Source organism: Centropristis striata, chromosome 11, assembly GCF_030273125.1.
Source record: "Centropristis striata isolate RG_2023a ecotype Rhode Island chromosome 11, C.striata_1.0, whole genome shotgun sequence".
Lineage (NCBI taxonomy): Eukaryota > Metazoa > Chordata > Actinopteri > Perciformes > Serranidae > Centropristis > Centropristis striata.
In genome coordinates, this window is record NC_081527.1 from 9,804,934 (window position 1) to 9,816,426 (window position 11,493).

Genomic DNA, 11,493 nt, shown 5'->3' on the forward strand with positions numbered 1-11,493 from the left:
CTCCCTCTGACGACTAATGAAGCTTCCCTGAGTGCTACTGACAGCCACAATCCACTTTAAGAAGCCTAAAAAGCAGGATGAAAAGCACTAGTGACGTATATGTGTGCGTGTGTGTGTACAGGTGTGGGTGGGTGTCACAGGATGGAGGATGGAGATGTATTCTGACATAGCAATTGACCTTGGGATGACAAACACAGTTGGTTTATTTGTTTTAGTAGCAACAGACTTACATTCAGAATTCATACAGTTTCAATGAACCTGTGGAAGCTTCTTATAAAAGCTGTAATATTCACCTTCATGAGACGACAACACTGCATGCATCATAATTTTTGACCTGCACAATTTTTTTTATAACCTTGCCATGGACAATAACACTGAGACATCACAGCCTGGAAGGCGTGGACTCGTTGTCCTCCTCATGCCTGTGTCCTGGTCCACTGGGTGGACAGAAACCAGCCATTATGTTCACTCAGTCACTGCGAATTACACAGCTTTTGTCAGATGGCGCCCATACTATCTCTTTAAGTCACGCGTAGAGACGACTCATGAAGCCAAGCTCTGCCATGTGATAATAACTCAGAATATACTGGCTGATAACATTCCACTACATGGATTAGTTGCATGTGTGGGTGTAACCTTTCAAGGGATGATACAGTGTGCATATAGAGAAGAGCAATGCGTAAAAGCATGCTTAATTGTCAACATCCTCCTCAGTAGAAACCTGTTACTGTTCATAAAATGTAGATTGGTTCAAATAAATTATATTTGAACCATTTATATTATATTTTTCTGTGTTTGTTTATAGTAATTAAAAACTCACTACATCCAGTATATTAAAATATTAAAATATTAAGTATTATATTAAAATAAAAAGTATTAAAATATGTTATTATCTGAAACATTCCTATGATTGAACGTGTTTTGCTGGCTTTGTTAAGGTGAGTTAAAACCTAATTTTTGACCTGTACATTTCGTTTTTGAATATTACTCTGCAACTCGGTCACATGATTACATTTCCAAGAAAATCTGCAAAAGAATGTGTGAGTGAATGTGCATTTCCATCCGTTAGGTGGCTATTAGGAGCTGGTTCCTTGAGATTAACAACTGACGCCACCAATTTCTACACTGGATGCAATTAAATCCTTGCAGAAGAAGCAACCAAATGGAGTACTTAAAAGGGTGCAGATATTACCTCAAAAAGAGAAAAACATTGATACTTTTTATTTTTACTTTTAGTGTGTACTGCAGCTGCCCTGTTGCATGCAGTACGCCAACCCAGTTAACAGAATAAATGGTGGCATTGAATGTTTTTGCAAACCACAAATACTTTACATCTCAATGTTTTTAATAAATGTAACGCTACTGCCCTACTGTGGTGCTAGTAAAGCTTCTGGAAAACAGTTGGTCACAGTTTTAAACACGTGTTTAACATTGGGAATTCAGACTAAAACAACCTGGTTATGGTTAGGAAAAACATTGAGAGTCTGGGTAAAAAAAAAAAAAAACGACTTCTGAAGGTAATGGCTGGATGCTGTTTGAGAAAAATAATACTGGATGTAATTACATTTAGCGTGATTTTCAAATGTGACATATTTACAAAGTTAATGTACAGGTTAACTTAAAACGTAGCAAAATTAACTTCAAACTGTTTTAGTTTTAACATGGGACAAAAAAGGTGTCTCTATCCCCGTCTGCTGCGTGAGTGTCTGGTGTTTGTGTGAGAATCGTTATATCAGGGTTCAGGTGATATGGTTATATATCACCAGCCCGGTGCTGAAGCTAATGGGGGCCTAAAAAGTTTCACGTCAACGCATCTGTGGTTTCCAAAAACGTACAATGTTTATCTGGTGACTGGGTTGAGTATGCATATAATTGCAAATTTGTTTCCTTGAATTTTGACCCTCTTGGTCATATTTGCGACACAGAGGACGGCAGGTCAGAATACCCAGAAAGCATGCTGGCAACCTGGTATTTTTTGTTTGTATTGGGACGCAATTTTACTTTAGTTATATGGTAGTATGGGTATTGGAATAGTTTCTTTCATGTATCAAGTTGTGACAAATAAGTCACATACTACATACACTCTAGGATTTATCAATAAGTCTGTTTCCATTGTTGCATTTTATTTCTACCGATAGGTTAACGTTTTCCACCTCAGCTAAGACTTTTTTAGACTTTCTGGCATCTCCACTCCGATTTCTAATGCACAAACTGATAACAGGTGAACACAAACACACTTATAGACTTCACAGTGCAAACAAAGCTATAATAAAAGTTTTCTTTTGACCAGCATCGCTTTGCCTCTTCACAGCATCATCTTAATCATTCCAGCATTTCAGAGGTTTTAAGTGATGACATCTTTGCTTTGGGAGATTTTAAAGAGGTCTGATACAATACCCCACCCAGAAAGAAGTAGCTTTGTGGATTAAAATAAATACAATTTTAACAAGATGCTAGAGTGCCTCTTGTATTGGTTCAATAGATTTAGGGGGAAATGTGTGAAGGAGGACACGGCTTGTGTCTGTTCACTTGCTTTTCTTCTTCATCATCTGAGGACAAGGAAGAGGAGGAAGAGGAGGAAGAGGAGGAGGAGCTTGAGCTTGGAGATGACTCCTCATCACTCCCAGAGTCATCAGAGTCAGCATCATCATCATCATCATCATCGTCTTCTTCTTCTTCTTCCTCAGTGCTCGGCTCCGCCTCTAGCTCTAATGGAAAAGACACAAACCAAAGGTGTGTTCTGGAATTTGTTGTTTCTTTGTATGGACATTTTAGCCGTAACTGTAACATTTAAAGATATATAGTTAAACAAGGTTGTCTGGCCTTATTATTTCTGTTTTAGCATCTTTGATGAACCAAATATAAAATTACCCAACAGCAACATCTCACAGTGAGCTGGATGTCATACGATCAGTTTTGTAATAGAGTTTGCCTTGAAGGGCTGATGTAAAATTTTATGCTAATGCTAAACAACAAAGCTCTTCCAAGCTCCTAAAAAGAAGCAATAACCTGGGACAAGAGGTTTAACTGTCATTTCCTTTGGTTTGTGGCCCAACAAATGGATTACATCTTCAACCTTAAATGTCAGTTAAAAGTGCAATTTGAAAGATTAAAAAAAAACTTAAGAGACGATAGGTAGTCACTGTACAGTCCACAGATGACAAAAAAAGTACATGCAGCCACATTTTTAGCTGCACAGCAGTTAGCAGTTTTAGTTTAAACCTAAAACTAAAATTAAGACCTAACGTGACATAGAAACTGCAATCTAAGAGACTGTTGCCCTGGTTAAGTCCACAGAAAGTCTAGCTCCATCTCGACAGAGATTATTGCTCAGCGAAGCACACAGAGAGCAACAGTCGGCAGAGAGAAACCACAGGTGGCGATGTGAGAGGAAGAAGAAGTTAGGCAGGCGGGCGTGGATCCAGACTGTGCCAAGAGTGGTTTGCATAAACCTGCTGTACGGCATTTTTCTCATCAATTCCAGCTATCTTGCCAACAAGCTGAAAGACACAAGACAAATAAATACCAACTACTGCACAGATAGCTGCATGATGACAATATCAGAGAAACCATACCGGACTTAGCTTAGCCGTGGAGCTAGCAGACATTGTCTACACCACACAGACCTCATACCCGACTACGCTTTGCATCCTTCTGTGACTTCTCTCTGCCCGACTGTTGCTGTCCGTGCCTCTGGGCAAGTAATCTCTACTGGCATGGAGCTATACTCGCCAGGCACCAGTCCAGGTTTTAATTTTAGTTTGAAAGTTTGCCATACATCTTTAAAGACATCGCAGCATTTATCGCATGTCTAATTGTAAAGTAACACAATCTTGAATAGTGGAGTTATTATTAATCATGCCGTACTTGCACAAGGTGAAATACTGCCCCCCATTGCACCTGTGTTGTTGTTGCATTTATATTTCTATAAACAAACATTAAGACTAGCTCTATAAAAAGGGGGGCTCTCACCCTCTAACTGCTTCTTCTGGATCAGCGGGAGAAACTCAGAGGCCTCAGGATTGTCTGGTTCAAAGAAGAGAACTGGAACGAGGAGAGAAGAGGCATCACTGGCTGGTTTCACCGGTGGCTGATTTATTGACTGACAGACATACAGTTGATGGATGAAGGAAACATACTCATCTGACACAGTTTGCTGGACAGCCGGAAGTCTCTGTCCATCAAAGCTCTGAGGAACTAGAACCAGACATTTTCACTTGAGTTTCAATTTCTGTCTCAACTAAATATACCCAAGCTGAGTATAAATATATATTATGCTTAAGACAAGGACGTAAAAGATTTTTGGCATCTGAAATAAAAAATAAAAACCTACTAGAGTTTTAGCCCAACCTCTCAGCAGAGCATGAAGTGTGAAATCACTGCACTCACTTTACCTCCATTATCAGCTCCACTGGTGCCTTAATGTCTTCATCCTCAACATCCTCTTCCTCAGTCTGTCCCTCCTCATGTGTAGGCGCTGGCTCAGCTGGAGGAGGAGGAGAATGTGTTGTCCCCCCTGACAACCAAATAACACCATCATCAGTTTCTTTCTTCTTACTTTGCATTTTGTTCTACAACAACCAACCTGCTGAGTCTGAAGGCTGTGCTTTCATTTTCAGCTTTTCATTGTGCGCTGCAGTGGACTGCATGTGTTCCTCAACCCTGAAAGCAAAAAGTAAAATTGGAAACTGTGTGTTGACCGTTTTTTATTTGTCCGGTCCGCCACCATGTAAATTCACAATACAGACCTTGGTGTTGTGGATTCCTTTGGTGAGCGCTCTACAGGAGAAACATACAAAACATTTAAATCAGCCATGAAACTATTCATGAATTTGATCTTTTTCTTTTTGCGCAATATGTTAGTATTTATTGTTAATCAGATGTGAACAAGCTGAAACTGTTTGTTTATATAATGTTGCAAACAAAACTTGTAACTGAAAAGTTGACACAATTCCACTACATTTCTCAGAATGTGTGACAAGGAGCAAGAGACATTTTTCATTCATGATGAAGCAAGATCATAGAGTATGGCTTCAGTCCCCCCTGTGTAAAATTAAATAGGGCTGTCTGAGAGCAGGGTAAAGCTGTGAGAATATTCTAAATATAGCATTAACTTTTCTGTAGTGGGCCCTTTTTTAGGTGTCTAAAATACACTTGTTGTTGTAATGTTCCTTAGCAGTACTTAGCCTAGCTTTGGTGTTAGTACTCCTGCCTGCAAACTCTTTTCCAAAAATTCTGAGGGTTGCATTGTATTCTGAAGCTGAAATCGATTAAAAAATTGTCATCCCTGCATGTTCAGAAAAATACCACTCCAGTATCACATACCTGTTTCTGTAGTCAATACTTCCGCACACAACCCAGACTTCTGAGTCTCCTGGCAAGAAACCTTAAGAAAGAAAAAAAATGAATTACAGTAGAGAAGCAAAACATGTTTCTGTCAATCCAGTCTATCTCAGAATACCCACCTGTACAGGAAGAGGCAGCTTGTTTCTCACAGGAAGACTCCTGCTGGATGTGAAAAGTAAATTTAAAAAAATGAAAATAAAGGATGACAAAGGTGTATTAGGACAGAAATGTATTTTTGCTAATATGTGACTTTTCTTACTGAGGTTTATCAGTGACCAACTTTTTCCCCACTTTGTCTAGAACATAAGAATAAAAGCTTGTTATTAAAGGGTGGTGAGCAGCATACACACAAGTGAAATCGTATGTCTCATGTCAGTGTTAAAAAAACTAAATAAGTCAGGATGTGATGTTTTATTGTCTGAAATACTTCTTACCATTGGGTTTGTGTGTCTCACCAGCAGAAGTAACTTTTACTGCCATCTACGTAGGTGGAGAGATCAGAATGATTGTTACTGGGACATGTACAGTAGCATGAAGCACAGCCAATGTGTGAACTGCTCAAACAACACAGAATATCACCAATATAATCCATTAAAAAATGCATATTTTGTATACAGAAATGTATGTGTTCTAACAAAACCAAACATAGCTGACTTAGTTTAGTGTTTACCTGTTTCTGTGGACCCCTGGAGGATTTCCCCAAACACTCTAACCTGGGCATCAAATAAAAGCAGTCAAATCATGGTTCTTATAGTTTGTGAATAAATTCTAATTGATTTATCATAAAATCCTAACGTTTCCGTATGGATTTAAGGTATATACATTCAATTAAAAAATTATGAGACCACCCTTTTTCTCCAATTTCTTGTTCATTTTAGTGCCTGGTACAACTTAAGGTACATTTGTTTGGACAAATATAATGATAAACAAAAATAACCTATAAGAGTTTAATTTGATATCTAGATATCTGATATCTAACCAACGAACCACTCTTCGTTGTTATCATTATATATGTCCAAACAAATGTACCTTTAGTTGCAGGCATTAAAATTAACAAGACAATGAAGAAAAAGTGCTAATATTTTATTTGTAATATTTTTTTTCCGTCTATGTGACACTTAAGTGTGTATTTTGACTTTATATTGGACAGAATTCTTTATAAGACTATTTATGGCTAAAATGGTCATTTTTATTTTGTTTATTTTAGTCAAGAAAAGCTGCCGAGGCAATATTCGTGGTAGTGCGTCATTAAGTAGTAGGTTCATTTAACATTACATATAACACCATGGTAACGTTAAAAAAAATTACCATGGTAACGTTAGCCAACGTTAACTTAGTGCTATGCTAAATAAGTAAATAGCTAACGTTGTAATATCTTGTGTAGTTAATGATGGTATGGCACCAGTTGCTCACCTGCTCATGGCGGAAGATAAAGTGACTGCCGTTTAAGGTAGTTATAAAAAAATGTGACACTTCTGAAATGTCGAATAAAGTATTATCGAGTTATGGTTAGCCTAGCTAACCAGCAAAGTTACTGTCAGAGGGACGGTGTAAACATTACCGTTACCATAGCAACACTTACTCCTAGTCAATGCTGCCTTCAAGTGCTGCCGGAAATTTTGCTATTGTAAAAAATATGTACGCCAGGGGCATTAATTTGCCATGACTTGAAGAAGCGAGGATGCAGTTCTGCACGTAGTTGTTTATTTATTTATTTTCTTTAAAAAAAAAAGAAGAAGAGGTAATTATGTGTTTCTATTAGTTGTTTGGATTGTTAAACTTTCAATTAACCCAGAGGTCAGCAACCTCTTCCATTAAAAGAACCATTTTTGGCCAGAAAAGAGAAAGAAAAATCCAGCTGGAGTTGCATCCTTGAGCCTTATAATGAAAGCAATTTGCCAATTTTTCACAGCAGATTGAGCATGCTGCTAAGACAGAAGCACTGTCGATGAAAGAAAACAATTCTGTCTATTTTCATTTTGAGACTTTCCTTTTTTTTCCTCCAAAATTTTAATCTGCATAGTCTATGATAGGACATTAAACTTGACTATTTGACTTTTTCTGTCTATAGGCTATGTATGTTTACAGTTGGAGAATGTAGGAATCACTTTTGGCCAAATATAAGGATAAATTAGAATTAAAATGTAGATATATTATCTATATTCATTTCCACGAGAGGAAGAGGAGCCGAAGAGCCACTTAAGAATTTTTTTCTTTTAGATGTAATGACTTGGCTGATTAAAAATCACTTCATGCTACAATTCATAATTTGGCTGTTTAAATCCCCTTCAGTTTGCAACGGCAGTGCAAAGTTGTTTTGGCTGCATTGCCAAAAAAAGTCACCAAAATGGATTTGAAAGCACAAAAAGTTTACACTCTTAAAGTTTAAAAATGCAAAGATTTTGAATACTTTTCTCCCAGACCCCTCTCATACATAGCCTGGCTGTTCCTGTCCACCCTCCATGTCAGCCATATTTCATCCAATAAGTAGCTGTAACTGCTACATTAGCTGCGCATACATCGAAAGAGCTGCCCTCAGTCTTCAATCTGTGTGTGTGTGTGTGTGTCAAAATGTGAGGATGGAGGTATTGTGTGTGTGGTTAATAGGTTCAGGTCTCCTCAGCACTTGGCTGTATTGTTTCACGGTTGTCTAATAATCTCAGGAAGATATAAACTGTCAGGTTGAAGAGTTCCCACAGCGACTAAATTAGCACATGACTGACAGGCTTGTACATTTCCTGCCAGAGTTTGAGGAACTGTTTCGAGAAAGGTGAGGTCGTTGGTTTGGACTGTTGAATGTGCTTCTTTTTTTAACCTCCTACATACACATACAAACACCTCAATTAGGCAGTGCAGTGAAGTTGCTCTGAATGAGCTTTCCCTCGGGGATCCCTCTCATGCACAGCGACATGCCACTGAACCAAGTGCAGGTGTGTTTTAGTGAGTGTGTGTAATGGACATGTGCATGCTCCTGTGTGTGTGTGTGTTTGTTTGTTTGTGTGTTTTCATGGGTGGAGAAAGTGGAGGAGGCAATCAGTCTTATATAAAGTTTGCCTTGAAGAAAGTCTCTGTGTGTTGATCCATGAAGTCCGGCAATTTGTCGTCAACATGTTGCATTCATTAAATGCGGCTAATGCAAGTCTGTTCAGCGGTGCTGCTTTGTCCTGCCAAAATAAACGCTCATTAATTTTCTGCAACATCGCAGTTGCACAATTCAAAGAGGTCAGACAAACATACAGGACACCTTTCATGCATGGAAAGCAGGATTCAGTACAGAGTTTGGGGTTTAATATCTGCAAAAAAATAACAAGAAGTTTCATTTTGGGCCGATTATTTTTGCCATTTAATACAAAGACTGTTGTGTGGTTATTTTTAACACAGTAGACTTCACTGATTCTAGTGGAGATCCCAGTTTCCCTGGACTCCAATTTTGTCAATCTCAATTTGAAAGAAATATGTTAAATAACTTATGCACAAGATGTACTGAATATAAATGCTGCAGCCATCAAAATATGGAGTTTGAACAAGCTCAGACAATATGAAAATTATGATTTTTCCAACCTGAAAGTGATTAAAGAGGGAAAGGGGTGCAGCTATATCTTTATGTAATATTAAAGCCACTGGTTATAAATCTTCAGTGGGTTTCTATGGCGTTGAATATTAATGAGTAAATATGCAACAATTAGGGCCAAAGTTTTAATAATAATCATAATATAATAATCATAATCAAAAAACCTTGTCCATCCTCCTGTCATCAGTGTAATCTCTATTAAACAAATATCTGTAGATAAAAGCAGAATCTGTAGGCAATGGGACCATATTTTGGTATGGCTGATATGCAATCACAGAATTAGCTTGGTTTTAATAACTCTGCAATCATCATAAACTTACTCCAGTTTGTAGACGTTTCTCAACTCAAACTCCATTTTCACGTCTCAACTTACTTATCAGCTTCACCCAAAGTATGTGACGGAGCGATATTTCCGGTGCTTCCTTCCTGCAGCAGTCAGACCTTACACCCAGCAGACCAAACTGCACTATAAGATATTATCATTACACTGTGTTCAACTGTCTATATTGTTCCTCATTTTTATATTTTCCTCTTGTTTAAATCTTTCTTTTTTTAAATATTCCTTTTTGTTGAAATTGTTTATACAATATATATATAATCTTTTGGTTTATGCTTTTTAGATAGGTGTCAGTGAGGTTCAGTTAGATTTCATTGACAGTGCTGGCAACATGAACAAATAACCCAACAACTGTCAACAACTGCCAACTCAAGCATCTAGAGCTTTGCTATGTATTTATTTAAAAAATGCACAAATTGATCTGGACCGTACGGTGGCCCTGAGAGCGCTGCGACTTGAGAAAACACATGCAAATACACAAAACACAAGCAAATTAAGAAAAATTCTTCATCAATTTGACAACACAAGCGCAGCATTTTAAAAAACTATGGAGTAAGATAGCTGTCATAAAGATGTGTGCATGATTCCAACCATTCGTATTCGTAATGTTAAACATTTGTATGTCAACAAAATTCTGCTTTCATATCCATGAGTCTAAGAAATAGTTTGGGTTAGGATTGTTTTTATGCGAGTATGAATCTAAAAGCTGTGAGTGCAATGTCTTATGAATACAACTAATTTTTACGACTACAAAGTCTTCACTGTGAACACCGATTCAAGTTTTTGGGTACAAGTAAAAAATTGTTGAAATGACATCACGTAGGTCACAGGCAGGTCACAGGGGAAAATAATCGAACCACGATTTCTCCAAACGCACCAAAGCCAAAGATGAACGACAGCAGTGGAGCTGGTGGAGCTGCCAGCTCAGGTGAAGCATCACAGTCAGTGTATATCCAATATTTATTTCATAAAATTGTACTAAATAATATACAGTTCATGGACTTACAGACTTACTGCTTTAGCTTGCAAGCTAATGACATGCCAGTGACGCTAAGTTAGTGCTAGTATTTTAGCTATCTTACTTCATAGAAAACGTGCTGCAAAGACCACAACACAACAGAAGTGTTTCCAGAGGACACTTAAAAGTGATGCACACATCTGGATATGCATGTGATATTATAACGTTAATTCGAGATTATGATCTTGTTATTTCACGATAGATATATTTTCATGTTATAACGTGATATACAGCGTAAATGAATGATACACGCTTTAGTTGGTCTCTCTCAGCGGCACTGAGTTGGTCTTGGTAGCCCGCTAACGCTAGCACTATATTGATCGCCTGCTAACGTTAGCATGCTATCGATCGGCTGCTAACATTAGCACGCTATGATCGTTATAATGTTATAAACGTGAAATTATAATTATCTTGAAATAACGTGATAATATCAAGTGTGTCCAGACATGTGCATCACTTTTAAGGGTCCTCTGGAAACACTTCTGTTGTGTTGTGGTCTATTCGCAGCACTTTTTCAAATTGTGTTGTGTTGTGGTCTTTGCAGCGTGTTTTCTAAATGCTGCGCTCGTGTTGTGAAATTGATGAAGATGTTTTCTCAATTTGCTTGTGTTTTGTGTATTTGCATGTGTTTTCTTAAGTTGCAGCGCTGTGAACTCTCAGGTCCACCGTAGGACCATGTTTTCAGACCCAGCTCGTCATGTAAGATCTGATTTTATATCACTCAGCAAATTAATCTGTTGATGTCAAATGCCAAACGCCAAGGTTAAATGTTCAGAAGCTTCAGAAGCTGCTCTGACACTGGGACCTTGTTTTCCCAACAACAGACAGATGGAGTGAACCACAAAATGTACGCACACACACACACGAACACACACACACACACACACACAGCACCGGCAGCCCATCAGGCACACCTGCCATAGACGGTTGATGGGAAAATATATTCCACACAGACGACATGATAACAGAATCATTTCACACTTCAGTGATCCTCTGCACATTTTCTTTGTGTGCATGCATGAGCGTGTGTGTGTGTGTGTGTGTGTGTGTGTCTGAGAGAGAGAGAGCACCAGCATGAACATCTATTAGTGTGCTGGCGGGTTCTATGTACTGTATGTTCCTTGAGAGACTCTGCTGCTTCTCACAAATTTCCATATGATGAGCCCGAGGCTGTCTTCTTCACTCCAAAGGGGGAACGCAGAGCAGGAAAAAGGGACAAGA

At 38.3% G+C, this 11,493-nt stretch overlaps 1 protein-coding gene across 1 annotated transcript; it reads right to left on the reverse strand.

Annotated features, from left to right (window-relative positions):
- Nucleotides 1-873: 873 nt before the first annotated feature.
- On the reverse strand, nucleotides 874-6,992 carry erich2 (glutamate-rich 2). Its single transcript, XM_059344191.1, has 12 exons — nucleotides 6,760-6,992; nucleotides 6,017-6,059; nucleotides 5,781-5,826; nucleotides 5,606-5,642; nucleotides 5,466-5,508; nucleotides 5,326-5,386; nucleotides 4,749-4,779; nucleotides 4,586-4,662; nucleotides 4,395-4,516; nucleotides 4,140-4,197; nucleotides 3,973-4,044; nucleotides 874-2,708 (listed from the first exon to the last, which is right to left on the reverse strand). The coding sequence occupies exons 1-12, from the start codon at nucleotides 6,765-6,767 to the stop codon at nucleotides 2,485-2,487; spliced, it is 822 nt and encodes a 273-aa protein (XP_059200174.1). The 5' UTR covers nucleotides 6,768-6,992; the 3' UTR covers nucleotides 874-2,484.
- Between the last annotated feature and the right edge of the window lie 4,501 nt (nucleotides 6,993-11,493).

Bases quoted from the DNA above. Each gene is read 5' to 3' on its own strand.
- erich2 (XM_059344191.1), bottom strand. The intron at 5,643-5,780 runs GTAAGAAGTATT...CTTATGTTCTAG, and splicing joins TGAGACACACAAACCCAATG to ACAAAGTGGGGAAAAAGTTG. The intron at 4,045-4,139 runs GTATGTTTCCTT...TCCTCGTTCCAG, and splicing joins CAGCAAACTGTGTCAGATGA to TTCTCTTCTTTGAACCAGAC.